The sequence below is a fragment of the Tursiops truncatus genome, chromosome 20, assembly GCF_011762595.2.
Source record: "Tursiops truncatus isolate mTurTru1 chromosome 20, mTurTru1.mat.Y, whole genome shotgun sequence".
NCBI lineage: Eukaryota > Metazoa > Chordata > Mammalia > Artiodactyla > Delphinidae > Tursiops > Tursiops truncatus.
The window spans coordinates 27,695,699-27,714,590 of NC_047053.1; the positions used below are offsets into that span (position 1 = coordinate 27,695,699).

At 54.8% G+C, this 18,892-nt stretch overlaps 1 protein-coding gene across 4 annotated transcripts in view; it reads left to right on the forward strand.

Moving 5' to 3' along the window:
* MSI2 (musashi RNA binding protein 2) overlaps window positions 1–18,892 on the forward strand; it is a 389,780-nt gene that overhangs the window by 349,649 nt on the left and 21,239 nt on the right. For all 4 annotated transcript variants that reach the window (XM_033847266.2, XM_033847265.2, XM_033847267.2 and 1 more), the window contains one exon: window positions 9,077–9,139. In XM_033847266.2, coding sequence (XP_033703157.1) covers window positions 9,077–9,139 — 63 coding nt within the window. The remainder of the gene's footprint in view (window positions 1–9,076; window positions 9,140–18,892) is intronic.

Consider the following 18,892-nt stretch of genomic DNA (forward strand, 5'->3'; position numbering starts at 1 on the left):
CTCTCCACACTCTCTTCCTCTGACCTCTGGCACCGCCCTGGAATGAGCTAGGATTCAGGTAAGGCCTGGAGCAGGTAGAGCCCCTTTCTTGCCCACCCTGTTGTACCTATCCGTTCCTCTTCCACCCATTCCGCCCTTGCTTACCAGCACCTGCTGCATCACAGCCCTGCCCCAGAAGCTGGGGACACAGTGACGAAGCAGAGAGGCATAGCCCTGCTTTCTGGGGCACGTGCTGGCAACAGAGGAGAGAGCAGGCTTCCACTAGATGGAAGGGCCCCCAGAGGTCCCTCTGGCTGAGCCCTTCCTAGAGGAGCTGGGAGGGACTGAACAAATCCAAGGGCAAAAGGGCAGGAGCGACCGCCAGCGCAGCTGACGCGCGAGCTCCGGGGGTCTTCAGCCACCGCAGCCAGGCCCTCCCTGAAGCCCCTGCGAGCCCCTCGCCTCCTGCCGTCACATTACCCACCTTGTACTTCAGATAAGACGTATCCTTATCACTCACAGGCAAATTATAAATGGTATCTATTAAAGCCCTTTGTATGTGAAATGTCGTGTAAATTAATAGGGTTTTAGACTAGGAAGGCCACGCTACTGTTATTACCTTGGGCAATAATAATAAAAATAGAAATAAAAGTTATTATTCCACTTACTGAGAGCTCACCCGATGCCAGATACTGGTGCACCGGAGCCACCAACGCGCTGAATTTCACAGCAGCCCTCAAAGGAGGTCATTAGTCGCGCTTACAGAGGAGCCAAATGAGGCCAAGGCGGGGTTACATAACTCATCTTGGGTGGCACAGCTAGTGAGCGTGGGAGATGGGATTTTTGCCACCTTGCTTTTAGCCATGTTGTGCATGGTTTCCTTTAAGCTTAACTGTCTGGACCTGAGTCCTTCACCAAGTAGCGTCTTCCTGGGGGTATTGCACTGGGGGCTCACTGAGATGGTCGGGGGGAGCCTCTTGGCCGTGGAAGGCGCCCCAGTGGCAGCTGCCCTTCTTATCATCAGTGTAACGATCATCTTCTCAGCATCTCGTCTGCTTTAAAGGTGAGGAGACAAAGGAACAGAGAAGGTTCTACACATCACCTTGTCACCTAGGGCTGACATGCAGTGGCGTGATCTGCCGGCTGTTCACATTTTTAATGATTTCTGTACCGGTTGGTACGTAGCAGCTGCCTTGAGCCCCCAGAATGCCTCCCCCTCACCTCCCGGGAGTCTCCCCCAAGACCCCCTGACCATCCCATGGTCCGCCAGTCAGTGCCCAATTCAAAACCTAAAATAGCCTGTCTCAGGGGTCAAAAAGTGCTGGACTGCATTTACAGGAGAGAGAGCTTGAGATCACAGATGTCAGCTGACCCACAGAGCTAGTGATGGGGCCAAGGTGGGAGCCTGGGATCTTTCAGCAAAAAGTCTTGGGGTGCTCAAGACTTGAAGGTTTGCTGTCCTGGTGCACAGCCGTGGGTGCTATAGGGCTGGTGTTTGGAATTGTGCCGAGCCCTTGCACAGGCCCGTGAAGAACGAAGCTGGGGAAAGTAGGCAAAGAGAGGAGGCCCAGGAGAGTTTAGGCCATTTAGATTTAAATGGCTAAGGGAGAGATCCTATGCGGAGAATGCAAAATGTTGACTCTTTAACTGGCAATTGGACATCTGAAACTTTGAGAACAGGACATGTAAAAAGCCATCTGCAGGGCTTTCCTGGTGGCGCAGTGGTTGAGAGTCCGCCTGCCGATGCAGGGGACGCGGGTTCGTGCCCCGGTCCGGGAAGATCCCACATGCCGCGGAGCGGCTGGGCCCGTGAGCCGTGGCCGCTGAGCCTGCACGTCCGGAGCCTGTGCTCCGCAATGGGAGAGGCCACAACAGTGAGAGGCCCGTGTACCGCAAAAACAAAACAAAACAAAAAGCCATGTGCACAGTGAGCTCTAGCAGGACCAATGGTCAGACCAGTGGCTTGCCCTGACACCCATTGGTGGTAGGTGGGAGAGTGTCTGCAAAGCAGAAATTGCAGTTTTATGAAGAGTGAGGGGAGGGGTGGTGCAGGAGAGAAGGAGAAACTCTCAGGATAGTTTGCTCATGTCTCCTTAGAAACTACAGTCTGAAACGCCTTCACGTTGAAGGTCTTGGTCTTGGTCTCTGACAGGCTGACGTTTGTTCTGTGGGCAAGTGGGTGTCCCTGGGCTAGTTTGACCACAAACTGCTGTCACAGAGCGACGAAGGCTGGCTTTGGAGTGAACTCCCTGTGGCCACTCTCACCCTTGAAGTCTTGCTAGAGAGAGAGCAATGCGGAACAGAGTGTCCTCCTAGGGCCAGGAGCCAGGGCGGAGCGCTTGTAATGTATCAGCCATTCCCGATACTGGCCCTCTGGCCAGCACTGCGGAGAAACCTTGCCTTGTCCCCAAGGCCCCAGATAGTCAGGCCAAAGCTAGAACTCCTTAGGGCCCAGAAAGGGAAGGATTTGTCCCCAGCTCGGTCGGTCCTGACTGAAAAGAATTTTGAGGGACCTGTGTCTTGGTCACGTGTACCAAGGGCCTAGCTTGGTGATTTTTTTTAACTGAATTGAAGTGGTACGACCTTTAGGGGCTATAGGTCAAGATCATAGCCATGGGAATGCCTCCATTCCCTCTCCTTTTGTTTGCTGGATTTTGGAGAAAAGAATTAGCTGGAATGGCCACGCCCTACCCTCCACCGTCCTGCAAGGCTGTCTTCTGATCGCTGCTTCTCTCTCCAAGCAGGATTTGGTGTATAGCCACACCCACGTCTTGAGCTCAGCTATGAGAAGACCCTATAGTACACACAGTCAGGGGCCTGGCTGCAAGCTAGGTGGGCCCGGGGTAGAGGCCCCCTTCTCGCTGGCAGAGTGGCCAGAGCTCCCCTCTAGCCCAAAACCCTGCTTCTCGGTAGCCAGTTTTCTCTCCTTTGCGAGGAGTTGGTTTGTGTGCAGCCTGGGCCCACAGCTGGAGACCCCTTTCCCGTCAGGACTAGTGACTGGAAGCTCTGTGAGGGCAGAGAGTGTGTGTGTTTAGTTCACTGCTATGACCCCAGTGCTTAGAATAGTGCCTGGCACGTAGTAGGTGCTCAATAAATATTTATTGAGCACATAAGGGGCTGAGAATGGGTCGGGAGTTACAGAGGCCTCTGAGGTCGGTCCCTGCAACAGTTCTAGGTGAGCAAGGGCACTGTGGGCCCCAGCTCTCTGTTGGGAGGTAATACGGCCCCCCTGGAGAAAGACGCCGGGCCAGAGTCCCCAGGGAGAGCTTTCTGCTTCCTGCCTCCCCAGGACCCCGGCAAGCAGTGCCTAAAGCCGTGTTCTCAGCTCCAGCCATGCTTTGGGGAACACTGGAAGTTTCCTTTGTCCAGGCTGCACCCAGACATATCATCAGAATCTCTGGGGGCTGGGCCCAGGCATCAGAGGAAGAGGGAGGCAGGAGGAATTGCCTGGAGCAGCTGCAGGTGGGTGACAGTGCCCGCCCTCAGAGGGACCCTGGGCAGCTCTACACGCCTCCTGGAGATGCAGGGTGTGCTGGGGAAGGGGGTGGAGAGTGCTTAAAGCAAGCACAATGTAGGAAAAACTGTCTTTCCTGGTAGTGAGCATTATAAGAGAGAGTTTTATAAAGATTCCCCTCAGAAATCACAGCGTGTCAGAGCCATAAGGAACCTCAGAACTCACTCATCCGAGGTCACAGAATTAAGTAGTGACCAAGCCAGAACTGTATCCCAGGCGGCATCTTCTCAAACCGGGAAGGGGAGAGGATGCAAAGTAAGAGGCCCGTGACCTAATACCCCGCGGTGGACAGGACAGTTGGGCCCTTCAGTGTTTACTAAAAACCAAGGACACCCCAAGACTTCCTCTACATCAAGGATTCTCTGCCCTCGATCCCACAGGGAATCCTGTGCATGTCTGCATGCGTCAGAATTATCTGGAAGGCCTCTAAAAGATAGAGACAGAGGCCCTACCTGATTCTTTGTGTGCTAAAGCTCCCTCAGCCAGGCTAGAAACCCGCTGCTCTGAACGGAGACCCTGAAGTGGATCTCAGAGGAGATGGTCGCAAGGATTAGATTCTCCACCGTGTTCTCAGGAGGGCCTTTCCTTCCACAAGGTTAGCGGGAGACAGGGTACGCAGATGTACACCTCAGTTTAACCTTTTGTAATTTTTTTTTTTTTTGCGGTACGTGGGCCTCTCACTGTCGTGGCCTCCCCCGTTGCGGAGCACAGGCTCCAGACGCGCAGGCTCAGCGGCCATGGCTCACAGGCCCAGCCGCTCCGCGGCATGTGGGATCCTCCCGGACCGGGGCACGAACCCGCGTCCCCTGCATCGGCAGGCGGACTCTCAACCACTGCGCCACCAGGGAAGCCCCAACCTTTTGCAATTTTTGAAAACCTTTAAACCAAACGTTCTCCCCCTCGGCTGCACCCTGGGGTCACCTGGGAAGCACTTAAAGGTCCCCCTGTCCAGGCTGCACCCTAAACCAGATAAATCAGCATCTCCAACAGTGGGACCCAGGCCTCAGCATTTGTGAAAACTCCCCAAGTGGTCCAGTGAGCGGCCAGCGGTAAGGATAGTCCGCTAGACAGAGCAGGTGCTTTTTCTTGTTGTTGCCGGCCCTCTCCTGTAGGCATTTGAGTTTGCTGCCCCTGGGCTGCAGGGTCACGGGAGTGGAGAGGCAGCTAGACATGCAGGCAGTGCTGCCTTTCAGCTCAGTTTACCCAGAGCAGTGCCTCCCAGCCCTGGCCCTCCTCCACCACCTTAGGGCATCTGACCATCATCATACCAGCTGACGCTCCACAAGAATCTAAGGTGGGACAGACTCTGGACTAGGTCCCAAGTGGGACATGGGGCTCGGTCCCCACCCTACAAGAATTTGCCATCCAGCGGGAGAAATCAGATGTGCACGTAAAAATAACTGTGCTTAGGTAAGGCAAAAACTGGTGAGTGCCACAGAGGCAATAAAAAGTAGGTGTGGCGTCGTAGAAGCCGCCAAAAAACCAAAAGTGCCGTTGACTTCTGACTGGCACTAAATTCTCAGAGATCCAGAAAGTCCAGAAAAGCATCTCGTTCACTGTCAGTGGGATGGCAACAGCTCTCACATGAGTTACTTACCCCAGAGGTGTGATAGGGCCAACCCCAGAGGCACCGCTTTCCAGTGACAGAGGGACTTGGGTTTGTCATCCTCTTACACCAGCAAGACAGGCTCTTGCAGGCTCAGAGCTGAAGGGATTTCAGAGGTCATCTGGCTTGACCTCCTTGCAGGAGACAGGAGTTGTTACCCGGGGCGCAGAGAAGTGAAACACGGTGCTCAAGTTATAAAGCAAGCCAGGGGCAGCTGAGGCTGGCGGCCAGGCTTTGATGCCAAACCCAGTGATCCTTTTACTGCGCTGGTGGGGCGAGGAGCTCCAGACTGGTGAGATTGGGTCTTTAGGTCTGAATGACAGCTCCTAGGAGGCGTGGCACCTGCCCGCGCCTGGGATGCCACCATTAGTGCTTCGTTCTTTGTGCCCAGGCAGCCTCTTTTTGAATGCAAGATTCTCTAACAGGAGGGGCACACTACCTTCCTAACACCTGAGTCGCCAGGTAAGAAACCTATAGCTCTCAAGTCCTGAGGTTTTATTAGCAAAACATTTTTCTCGTTGCTGCCTGATTTACTGCTAAGAAATGGGAGGTATTAAGCCACTGGGGTCGCGCCAGCCGGCTTGGCCCAGTTGTTAGAGCTGAAAAGAACGCATATTCTAATTTTGAGGTGTGGACGTTTAGCTGCACTAAAATGACATCATGAAGTTGGGACATCCCGAAAGATTCCAGACCACTGTTATCAGTAGGAATTCAGGCCTCCTGTGTGCTAATGACCATCTGACCACGTGGCCAACCCCGGAGAAGGTGGAATAGCCCTGCGTGAGGGAGAGCCCTGTCTTGAGGGCAGGGCTGATGGCTGGACAGAGACCTGACGGGCTTCATCAGAATGAGCTCACACTTGTCGAAGCTTACGTCCTGGCAGGCATTCGTCTAAGCACTTTGCATCTATTAATCTCTGACTGATATCGCCATCTCTTTTACAAATGGGGACACCAAGGCACAGAAGGTTAAGGCAGCTTGCCCAGAGTCACTCAGCTAGTAAGTGGCTGAGCCAGGATTTGAACCCAGACAGGCTTCGTGTCTGTGCACTTGGCTATTGGGCTAACCTGCCTCACGAGGAGAAGCCTGGTTGCCCCCTTCACGCGTTGGCCAGACAGGCTGTGTCGAGGAGGGAGCCCTTCTCCGCATTGCCAGCAGCGGACGGGGGACGGTCATCTGGGCAGTGGGGTGCTAGGGTGGCCACGGGCACTCATGGACCAGGGGCTCTGCCACGCTTGCCTGGGCCTCAGCCCCAGCAAGGAGCCCTGAGCCCTGCCAGATCTGCCTAATGCCCTGCAGTAAACCCCTGGATGCCCCCTGCCAGGGCAACCCAGACCCCCATCCCTTCAAAAATAAAAGAAGAGGTTTCCCAAGGAGGGAGTCTGCCGCAGGTGACCCCTGGCTCCTGAGGGCCTGGGGAGAGATGCTGAGCACAGGACCAGAAGCCGAATCTGCAAGGCTCTCCCTGTTCTTCCACCTCCTCCGGGTCCAGCCCTGGAAGCTCCTGGTCCCCAGGTCCCTCCTGCCGTCCTGGAGACAGGCTGCACTCCATGGGGACAGCTGTAGGCCCATGACGGCCCCTGGCTGGGGCAGCCCCAGCACCTACACACACACGCACACACACACACACACACACACACACACACACACACCCCTTTCCTGGATCTGTGCTCACGCATCCCCCACAAGCCCCGCCACCAGGGAGAGCCCACTGGCCTTAGAAATAGCATCAGTGGCTTAGCTGCCAGGTCATCTGGAGAATGTATTTGGGGTGAGCGGTGAGGCTGGGCGGCCTCCCAGGACAGGAGGGGGATAGCAGGGAGCTGGGGAAGTGGACCAAGAAGACAGCCCGGGGCAGGATGCTGGGGCAGCACTCTCTCCTCCTCGCTTAGGAGCTTCCCAAGGAGGCCAGGCTGCACGGGGGGGATGGGGGGAACGGCGGGCTGTGTCGCCACAGAGTGGGTGCTGTGAGGGCTGTCTCTGCTGTTCTGGGCACACTGGGGGGCTCCCCTCCCCTGCTCGCCCGCCCCCAACACCTGTCACTCCGCTTAGCCCCGTTTTGATGGTTGAGTTTAAATTCAGCCCTTAGCAGTATCTGCTGAGCAGTCTCCAGCAGGAGCCTTTATCTGAGATTAAGGATAATGGATTTCCTTTCTTGGATCAGGGTTTTTTTTCCCTCCCTCTTTCCTCTCTCTTTCTCTTGGACTTTTTGTCCAAAATGCACTCAACTCCAGAAAAGAGAGCTTTTGTTAAAAGTCTTCTTACTGACTCAACTCCCCTCCCCCAGCTCTGTCCCCCCTCCCTCCCCCCCACCACCATTTTTTTCATGCTTCCAAGGAAACCTGTTTCAAGTAAGAAGTGAGAGAGTACAAAAGAATAAGGACCTTCCTCCTGTCCCCGCCCTCTTCCTTCTCCCTCAGGGTCCCCTGAGCCCTGCTCCGGGCCTGCAGCAGAGCCTGGTGTAGCGTTGGGATGGGGAGAAATAACTTGACATCTTCCTTATTTTCCTTCAGCACTTTGCGCAAGCACCCACATCTTCAGAAATCTAGATCCTGCCTGGAGGAAATGGGGAGGGGACTTGGTGGGGGAGTCCCTTCCCTGGTCTGGCAGGGGTCATCGCTGTATACATTTATTTCACCTGGATCTTTCTTTTTCCCCCTTCAACAGCCCTATTACCATATTTAAATGCAAGTATGTCTCTTTTCATTGGCATTTGAAGTAGCTTAGCCTGACGTTTCTAGTATAGCTCCTTCCCTTCTGAACTTCTTTCCTCCCCAGTAGTTCTGTGTAGCTAGGGCAATAGTCTTAGAGTTTAGCGGGCTTCTAGTTTGCTGTGTTTGGGGGACGGCCCTCTCTCTCCTCTCCTCCCCTGCTCCCCGGTGCATGTTCCCTTACCGCCCTCGTCCTGTAGCAGCTCCTTATCTGGAAGGCTCAGTGGCCAACGCTGAGCCCCTCCGTTGGGCTGTTTGTTTGCTTGCTGCTGGCTTCCGGCACATCATTTAAAACCACAGGCACCGGACACGGGTCTGCTTGGAGGTAGATTGTCCCACGCGTGGGGGAGTGTGTCTGTGTGTGTCCCAGGGCGTGGCTGTGCGTGCACAGGCTAGTGGCCGGAAGAAGCCCGGGGGAGGGGACGTGCCCACCTCTTCCTTCACCTGGACACTCTGCAGCCACGCTGGGTCACCGTGTCCTTCTGACGTTTAGTCCCACTGCTGGGACAGCCTCGCTGCCTGGTGCGTTGTCAGATCAAAACCCCCAGGAGACCCTTCAGTGCCACCTTGATTGGGACGGTGGAGCTCAGACAGAAGGGCCAGATCTAGATCCCCCTAATGTGCCTCCAGAGCCACAGGCCCACCCCACGTCGTCTCTGCGGCCCCACACTTCCTCCCCGAGCTGGCCCCCAGAATGCTTCACCCCTGGGCCCGGGGCCGTGATGCTGCTGGCACTGAAGTGTGGAGTCAAGACGGCCAAGCCAGCCTGAGGCCTCAGGAGAACGGCTAGGCTTAAGCCATCTCCTGGCCAAGGTGCCTGTGGTGTCAGGAGGCCACCCTCAGGGCCTCCTGCCTGTGGCTGAGGGCTGACTGCGCCCCAGGGACCCCTGCCTGTGACCGGGCCATGCGCGACCCCACCAGCTCTTGACAAGCCCTGGGGAATCACCAAGGTGCCCGTGCAGGGGCCGCAGGGAGCTCGCCCTGCTCTCGAGAGAAGTTACTCTTCATTCCCTTCCGTTATTTTGGTGTGCCGTCTAGAACCAGTTTCCCGGGTGACAAATGTGTGGCAATCAAACACACCTAAAGATGCTGTGCCTTCCAGAAGCCTGAGCGCCGCTTATCCATGTCCCTCCTAAAGGCCGACCCACGGACATCCCTTCCCACCCCTGTCTTCTGTGTCGGGGCGGGGGACATGGCCTGTGAGACGCGTCTGTCCGTGGCCCTTTCCAGGACCCTCCTTCACCCCAGCTCCTCTCTCTCTGCCAGGCTTCCCGGCAGCGGCTTACGGACCAGTGGCGGCGGCAGCGGTGGCGGCAGCACGAGGATCAGGTAGGAAGGTGTGCGGGCCCGGCGGCTCCCAGGCATGCCCAGTGTGCAGGGGAAGGTAAAGGCCCTGTTGGATGTGCGGCTGCGTCTGCCCACCACTCTCAGCACAGCCCGGAGGGGGGCGGGGGGCGGCCCCAGCGGGGGGTCAGTCCCGGGACCGCAAACCAAAGGTAGATGATGATTCCCTCCCTCGAAAGAGAAAAATGGATTTCTTGTGGACTTCGGACGGGCCCCTTCACCTGACAGCCGGCTTCAGGGCACCCGTGGGCATTTCCCTCCTTGGCTTTTGCTGGTTCACAAGGCCCCCTGCCTCGAGTCTCTGACCCAGCCAGAGAAGCTCTAGGTTGCCAAGGGAGACTCAGAGTCCATCCGTGTGGTCCTGGCCTGGGAGCAACCCACCCCTTTGGCCCCTGCTGCCCTTGGCAAGGGGGCTCGCTGATCCGGGGCTAAACCCCGAGTCCCTGAGGGTCAAACGTGAGGCCAACCCTGACCCCAGGGCGTGAAGCCGCTCTTCCTGAAGCCCCCGGGCCATCCCAGACTCTCTTCTGAGCCGAGACCAGAGGGCTCCGAGACTCTAGCCGCCAAGGGAATTGGGGTGTTCCCTCCCATGAGGTTGCCCAGGTCATTTGGTCTCCAAATCCAACCTTTGAGGGGGTCTGGGACCCTTGGGGTGAGCTGGGAACCTTTCCCCAGCGGCACTGTGGGCTCAGGCTGGAGCTGGGCCTTTGTCCCTCTCCCCCAGATGCCCTCTGCCTTCCTGAGCAAGCAGGGCTTCTGCTGTGTGCTCCCCCATCCCCCAGGCCACCGAGAGGCCCCCCACCTCCTAAACCCGGGAGCCATGGTTTGCAGCTCTCCCCCAACACCCCGCGGCCAGGCCGCTGGAGCACCCAGGGAAGTTTAGTCTGATGTAACAGGGCTCTGAGGAGGGCCGGGGGAGGGAGGTGCTGCTGAGGGTACCAGGAAATGGGGCATTAAAAGCCCAGAGGGCAAACGCCAAAAAGACCCAAACCCTCGGTGGTAAGAGACTGGCACAGTGAGGCCCTTTGGAAATGTCAGTAAAAATCCGTTCCATGCAAACTGGCACTGCCTCAAGCTACAAAGGACCCACTCCCCTGAGCCACCCGCTGGGGGCTTGTTTGGAGGGGCCAGGGAATTCTCAGGGGGCTGCTGAGGGCGTTAGCCAGAGAGCTGGGCGGGGGCACCGGGCGCCTTTCCTCGGCTCCCGCCCGCGCAGCCGGCCTCCGAGGCTCCCACCGGCCCTCTGGCCAGCGTCTCTTGGTCCCCCTGCCCTGGGGGCGGGTTGCACAGCTGCCTAGTGTCTCCCTGTTCCATCTGGTTTTTTAACTTGAGAGCTTTTTGGTATCACGATAAACGAGCCTCTGTCCTACCTGTGCCTGGGGGAAGGGACAACAAAAAGAAAAATCCTGAGAGTTTTGAGTGTTGTTGGTTGTTGTTTTCTCCGTTCAGTTTCTTTCTTATTGTAACTTGGATTATGAAACTAAACTTTAACCCAAAATTAACCCTGCCTCTCTCCCCACCCCCATTCTCCTTGACTTCATGGCAAGTTTAAAGGGCAGCATGGGGTTCTTTGAGAGTCTGAGAGTGGTCTCCCCATGGTCTCTGCCCCCTTCTGCCACCCCTGCCCTCTCCCAGACCCCCAGAGCCAGGCGGGAGTCCCCCCCATCCCCTCTAACTCCTAACCCCAAAGGTCAGAGCCATCTCCAGCCACCCTTTTTTTTTCAGGACCAGTGGTGTTTTATTTGTAGCCATTTCCATCCGGAGCCAAGTCTCCCACAGGCCATTCGAGGTCAGCCATGCTCATCACCGCACTGTTAGTGAATTCTCTTCAGGAGTGTGCTCCCAGACCCCCTGCCCACACCAGCCTGGGTTAGTGCAAGGAGTAAACCCTCAGCTCGGAGGTGCCACCCCAGGATTCAGGCTCGGCCAGGAAGCTGTAGGGCACCCCCAGTGCAGCCTGGGTGTGCCCGAGGGCGATGACCAGGCTGTGCCTGCCCAAGTCAGAACACTGCCCAGGCTGGAAGACACCTGCCCACGTGTAGACAGGGTAGCTCGGCCCCCACCCCCTACCCCCTTTGAACCTGGAGAAGGGTTACAAGGCTGGGGAAGGAAGATCTCCACCTGTCTTTCTCTTAGTGCATTTTGACCTGTAAGGACTCTCCCCTTCCTCCCTCCCTCCCCCTAGAAAATGATCTGGACTCCAAGTCTGGCAGGATGGCCAATTATTTACCTGTCATAGTGGCCCCTGGGTGGCATTTTGGCATGTATGGGAGGGGCTACACAGACTTATTTGGGTGTGTGCATCGGCCCAGGCCAGCAGGGGGGCTCACGGAGGGCTGATTGCCTGGTCTACCTTCACCGCCTCCTGCAATCCTGCCCCACCCATCCCAGCTCCTCCCCCGGGGACAGGGATGCTCCTTCAGCCCCCCCTCCACCCCCACCCCCCCCCCCCCCCCGCCCCGACGCAGCCTCGGCTGTTGGGGGATTACAAGTTCAACTGCATTCTCTCCTAGGGAGAAGCTGGTCTAGGGAATCTGTGGAGTGCCGCCCTTGGGCTTGGTCCCATGTTGAACCTGGCCGGGGACTCAGAACAGTGGGAAACAGGGCCTCTGCTCCCCAGGGGCTCTCAGGCTTGGCTTAGAGATCAGGTGGACTATGAAAGGCCCTCTTTGCACTTTCATTTTTCTCAAGCTCCACAGTTTTGTGTGGCTTTTCCCTTCCTTATTATGACGCGCCGGGGGAGCTTCCTGAGCAGAAGCTCCAGCCGGAGGCCGTGGGGTGGGAAGCAAACAGCTTCGGTTCTGATGAGCTGGGCAACGGCATCCGTCAGGGCTACGGTGTCAGGGTAGGAGGGCCCTGGGCCTGGAGCTCTGCACCCACCTCAGCCGACTTCTCTGGGCCAGCCTGCCCCGGACCTGAGGTGGGTGGGCTCGGGTGACCCCCAGGGGGAGGTCCCGGCGACTCCTAGATGACTTCACTATCAGTGTCACTTTTCTTTTACCTTCACCCGGAAGTTTGAAACGTCATCTTTTCTTGTGCTCAGTCGAGACTTTGTTTGTTTATTTTGATCGTATCCATTCAGTTCCAGTGGCCCCATCATGCCCCTCCCCCAAACCTAAATCCAGTTTGGTAAACGGCTCCCCCAGACAAATGAGGGAAATGGTTCGAATCTCCAGGCTATTGGATTTCTGGGTGGCATCGCGGGTGGGTCCGTGTATCAGTCTTAGGCCCCGGCCCCAGCCCAGCCCCCGCCCAGCCAGGACCCCTTACTGTGCTTTACACTTGCCAGCTTTGTTCCCATCTAGTGACATGAGCTCCTGACGGTGGTGGTGAGTGTGAGAGTCATGTTCTGTTGTCTTTTCTCTTGCTTGGTTGGGGCTGCGGTGAGAGTGTCTCTGAGGCATACTCTCCCGCCTCTCTTACACTAGGATCTGCACACCTCCTCTCAAACACTCTTCTGAGCACGCTCAGCGGGAAGGTTTGTCCACACCTATTAATCCTCTCTCAGTGTCCAGCTTCCTGTTAGTACCAGCTGGTTTGCATGTTTTTGCTTGTTCAGATGAAACAGTTCAAGAAACAAACTCATATCCAACTCTCGAGAAATGTCTTTTTTTGTACACTTTCGTTTTCGATTTTTTTTTTATTAGTTACAACTCTGAAACACCTGTTGTCCAGTAAAACATTTCACACCCCCTGCCTGTTCTTAGATTGTATGTCTCTGTGGGACTGAACTAAATGCATGCACTGTAGTAGATGTACTGGTAGCCGTAGCCGTAGTTGTAGAACATGCATTGTTGAGTTGATATTACAGGGCCTCGGACAGCTCGGCACAGCACGGCTGTGTCTGCAGGATAGCGTGGGGGCCAGGAAGAGAAGGGGCTCCATATTTTCAATGTTGCCAAAGGGCTTGGATCCATGTTCCCGCCATCAGCCACCACCACCTCCCCTCACACTCCCTGCTCCCCCAGTCCAGGACTGGGTCACCACCCTCAGCTCTAGCCTTCCCAACGGAGATCTCTCTTAATAGTGTCCAACTATAGTGAAAGAATGCAATCAGGGTTGGAGGGAGTCTTACCGTTCTTCCTTGTTCCTGTCTTCCTCCTGTGGTTCTTGAACAGATCGGGTCTTTTTCTACTTCTTAAGGCCTAGCAGCAAGGCTTCTCCAAGCCCTCTACTCCTTGAGTCCTTGGCCAGCTCACATCCAGCCCTTCAAGGATTCGGGTCCTTGTGGCAGCCCTGTCTACATGGTCGGAGGGGAAATGAAATATGATGGGGAGAGGGATTAAGATCTCAAGATCCTTAGTCTACAGACAGGGGATGCATTTGGTCTTAGTCGAGGTCGGCATTTGTTCTTACGGTTGCTGAAGGTAAAAGGAGAAAGGGCGGAAGGGAAGTGGGGTGAGAGGGGTGACATTCCTGCTGTGGAGATTACTGGCACTGCTTCTTGAGGAGGGGAGGGGAGGGGAGGGGAGTGGTGGAGAGGAAGGGGGCCTGTAATATCCAAAGAGAGGCCACAGTTTGCCAGCATCGCCCCAGGAAGACTTCCCAGTCCTGCAGCCTCTGCCCTGGGTTCAGGGCGTGTGCAGTCAGCCATCTCTGGACACTTTGTCTCCCCTCCATTTGTGGTGACAAATCATGAGACGGTGCAGAGGTCTCTTAGAGCTCTTGGAGGCATCCCTAACCTTCGTAAGTTGATGGAAGATGAAGCAGTAGTTGCCACCTGGGACCTGCTCCTAAAGCCAGGCTGGTTGGTAGCTGTGACCCAACGCTGCAGGACGCAGGTGGGATTTGAACATTCAGGGTACAAGTCATCTATTAGCAGAGGAGACAGAAGCCCAGGAAGTCCCCATAAGAGTGTGCAAAATGGTAGCCCGTGGCATGTGGCCCAGTCGGGGTGGACCAGGATTGAATGTGAGCCGGCAGGTCGGCCAGATTGAGGGCCCCGAGGCCCAGGAAGGGAGATCTGGGAGGAGCCGGCCTTCTAGCCCAGTCTTCATGGGGGTAGGAGTGGGCAATGGCAGAGGGAGAAGCTGGAACTGTCAGGCTTCGGGGCTGCTGAAGCCGTAGATTGACCCAGAATGGGGAGCAGCAGAAGAGGGTGGGGACAGAGGCAGAGAGAGCAGAAAATCCCCACCACCCCCCACCCCCGCCTGAATCCTAGGTCTGGCTTTGCTGCCCTTTGGCTGGATGTCCCTGAGTTTCTGTTCCAGTAAAATTCAAATCTGGGGATAGAATAAATCATTTAACTTGAGCCATAAAGTAAACACTTTGGGGAGGAGAGTAGATCTCAGACCCGCCCCACTTTTATCTCAGGACATCTTCCATGTCCCCGGTGAAATCCTTTGCCTCCTGTGTGTTCGGGGCTGAGGGAGTCCACTCGCTCCTCCAGCTGCTGGAGGAGTGCGGACATTGTCTGCACTGGTCGCGGCACAAGCCTTAGGGTTCCCAGGTGTTGCTTTCAACAAGCCTGTACCGAAGGTTTGCTTTGTGCCGGGCGCCAAGGCATATAAAGGCAGGTAACACTTCTTGCCTTCAGTGGTCTGAGAATCTAGATTCCTTCCACTGAAAGCCCCTATTTCCCACGATGCATTGTTTCTGGCACTGTCAGCTTCATTTAAAAAAGGAAAATGGATCACTGTGCTGCCTTTATTGCTAAAGATGGCTTTCCTAGGCCTCCGTTAGCAGAATCCGATGTCCAGGAAAGGGGGGTGGGGTGCAGGGTTGCAGTGCGGGCATCTCTTCTTTCCCGCCCAGGCTCCCTTGTGCTAGCAGCAAGCATCCTCTGGGGGCTGTGACCCCAAGATGGCCCATCTGTGGGTAAGGTCACGGGGACACCCTCTCATTGGAATAGAGCCAGCACAGTAGCCCAGAGGGAGAGAAAATCTGTGACCTGTTAGGACTGCTAACCAGCCAGATACTTGAAAGACTGTCCCGGAACGTACACCTCCCAGTCACTGCCTTGCGCTCTGGGCATGGGCACCTTGTTTCTCAGTTTGTCATTAAAATCTTCATTTCTGGGAGAGCCAGGACTTTGCCCGTAAAGAGTCCAGCATTGGATTTCAGTAACCCCAGTGAATTTATAATAATGTGCAGAGCTGCCCACCTCTGACCTCATCTTCATTCATTTTCCAAGGGCTTTTGGACCAACTCTGTTGAGGATAAAATACATCAGCTCTAATCAATAATTTTGTAATAGAAATACCATGCACTTGATAAATCAACTCTAGTGCATTTAGTGACTAGCCTCAAAGCCCAGACCTAAGTATGAGTTAATCCTAACGTGAATGGAGTGGGAGAGTGTTAATGGTCTTTTAAATCAGTGGAATTATTTTCAGTGGGTGACACATCTGTGCCCGCCCCCTGAGCTGGTTGGCCTTCTCACATGCTGGCTTGGGAGCACAGGCCCTGCTGTCTGGAGGAGGGGTGGGAAGAATGGTGCCCTTGAGAGCTCTATAACAGCACATATTCCAAAAGTTGGTGAACCCACGTGTTGATGAGAGTCATCAAAGGAGCACATACCTGGGTACATCATGGTTCCTTGTGTTCCTACAGAGCTAAGGCTGTCACGTCTATTACCGCAGCTACCCCGTGAGATGGGCAGAAAGGCAGAAGGTTTGGGCTCAATTTTACATGTTTGTTTTTATGAGAAAGCTGGGCTGCAGAGTGGTCACATGACTTATCCAAAGTCACACAGCTGGTTACCTGGTTAGCGAGGCTTTGGTCAAGGGTAAAGAACCCTGAACTTGAACCCAGGTCTTTGGCCTCCTTTAAGTAGCCCTGGGAGGAACCATGTTTGTTCCTGAAGGACTCACCTGCCGCCCAGACACCCTGCACATAGAGGAACGTCCTGGGAAAGCCCAACAGCCTCGGCTGCCAGCTCTGTGTTGGCTGAGGACTGAGGCTGCAAGACTTCACAGGCCAACCTTTCAGACGTAGATTTCAGAACCAGACCCAGGGCACGTCTGCCGTGGCGTTTAAATCGGCAGATATTTATTCAGTGTTCAACAACAGTCATTGTTATTATATGTGACAGGCACCGTCCTAGGCCTTGATTCAGGGTACTCTGAGCTGTATCAGAAAACCCAGCTCAGTGTGATTAAATATTACAGGGGATTTATTGGCTGACATCCTGGAAGCTCTGTTGGAAGAGTGAGCTTCATGTGTTCAGGGCTCATTTTCTGCAGTTTTCTTAGCTTTGCCCTCCTTCTCATTTCGATATTGTCTTTTTGTTGGTTTCCTATGATGGCAAAATGGCTACAGCAGTTTCCTGACTCACATTACCCTGTCTAGAAGAAGAGGGGCGTCAGGTGGTCCAGGATTCTAGCAAAAGTCCAGAACTTTGTGCTGTTTGGTTAAGGCCTAGGTTACAAGAAGCAGTCACTGAGGGTGGGATCTGACCCCTCTAAACCCAGCTAAAGGAGCTAAAGGAGCTCCGACTCGGTGGAAGAAGGATGGATTTCCAGAGGCAAATCTGGGTACTATAAAAGGGGGGGAAAGAGACTGATGCTGGCAGCCCTGGAAGCTCATAGATGACTCCAGAGCACAGTCCCTGCCCTAGAGGCGCTCCCAGCCTAGCATGGAGACTAATGTGTACTTACAATATGATGCCAAAGCCCAGTAAAGGAGGAGCACAGAGCTGTGGGGGGAAGTCGAGGAAGGTTTCACGGGGGAGCGAGTATCTATACTTTTAAAGGACAGATAGGAGCTCCCCAGGGAGCCTGGGGAAACAGCTTATGCAAAGAGCAGAGTGATTTTGAAGTCCTGCAAATGGTTCACTCTGACTAGAAAATAAAATGCATTGGCGTTGAGGGCAACAGCTAGTTAGAGAGCTGGGCAGAGTCAGAGCAGGGGGTCCTTAGTGCCATGCTAAAGAGCCTGGATTCACCTAGGTGACTGGGAGCCTCAGAGAGGCCTGAAACCAAGAAGTGACATCAGATTTGTTTGTTAGACAAGCCAGACAGCAGGGTGGATTAGAGAGACAAGAGGGGAGGCATAAGGACAAGTGGCAAACCATGAAATTGTAAACACTCCACAAATGTTCATATATAGCTGCCCAGTAAGAGATGCTGTGGGCCTTTTACTCTTCCCCATTAGCTGATTAACTCTGGGCTCCACGTCCTGCTGGTTGGGGGACAGTGGGAGGCTGTCTAATGGGCGGTGGGGATATAGGCTTGAAGAGGTAGAGAGAGGCTAGAGTCTGGGAGAGGCAGACTTTGAAAGCCCGACTGATGTAGTCCTATTGGTGGGAGAGAGAGGCTCATATTCTTTATGGCAGCGGAACTCAGTAAAGACAGAACCAAGTAAGGAAGATCAACCTGGCAGTGGCCCAGCAAAGCCCAATCTGACCCCTTAAGCCCTGGGGCCGTGCTGGGTTCGTGGTCTGGAGCAAGGGGAGGAGAGCAATGCAGACCCTGGAGGGCGTTCCATCATGGGGAGTCCACCTTTGTTTCCAGCAATTCTCCTTTGCTTCTGCCCACAAGTTGTTGTTCATTACCTGCTCGGGGCTATTGGTTCCCATTCCTGTGCCCTCATGGCAGCCACTGCCCTCGTCCTTGCTGCCAGTCCGTTTCCCTCTGTCCTCATCTTTGGTCCCTCTGTTCAAATCCGGCTCAGAACACCAGGAAACCACACCCGATTAACCCTCCCTGGGATGCCCCCTCCTTCGCTCTAGCTTCTCAATGTGATCGTGTGTCCTCAGTCTTCTTCCTGATTGGTGAGTTCTCCTCAATGAAAGGCAGGGTTTTGAGTCTTTGGAAGATATTTTGCACGTTATCTCAGAGTGGTGCCTGCCTTCTCCAACAATATGACCCATCAATCCTCCGGGAGGCAGTCAGCCTCGTTCTTATTATAGATGAGTAATTACTGTGCAATTAGAGAAGGCAGAAAACAAAGGGGCCCTTTGTTCCTGGATGCTCATTAATAAATACAAAGGTCTCCCCTTTCCATCCTGGGATCCTGCACAACAGGAGGTGGGCAAATAATGCTTTTGAACAGCTGTGATTGGCTGTTGCAATTAGGTCGGTCAGGATGAGAGAGCCACAGCGATATCCACTCTATGGCATGGACCAGAGGGTTCCAGCCGGCATCTCAAAATTCAAACCCACCTGGGAGGCCCCTTGAGGGAAGGATATCTTGCAAGTGGTGGATAGAATGCTAAAGACACTTCCTAGCCAATTATAATAAAATAATGGTAACAGTAATATGTTAATGATATCTCACATGTATTATGAGTGAGTCACGTACTGTGCTAAGCCCACCTCCCTTATCCCATTTTATTCTCATCGCCCTAAGAAATGGGTGCTGTCATTCCCATTCCCATTTTTAAGGTTTAAAAGCTGTGGCTTAGGGCTTCCCTGGTGGCGCAGTGGTTGAGAGTCCGCCTGCCGATGCAGGGGACACGGGTTCGTGCCCCGATCTGGGAAGATCCCACATGCCGCGGAGCGGCTGGACCTGTGAGCCATGGCCGCTGGGCCTGCGCATCCGGAGCCTGTGCTCCGCAACGGGAGAGGCCACAGCAGTGAGAGGCCGGCGTACCGCAAAAACAAAACAAAACCTGTGGCTTAGCATGTGTGAGGTGTCAGAGGCAGGATCTGAGCCTAGGTCTGTCTCATCGGACAGCGCTTGTCAGCAGACGCTCCATCGTACCAGTCCTGCCATACCTGCAAAGCTCTGCACCTTTGAAACATACCCTCAACAAAAACCAACCGCTGCCATCAACTCAGTTCTCCATATCCCTGG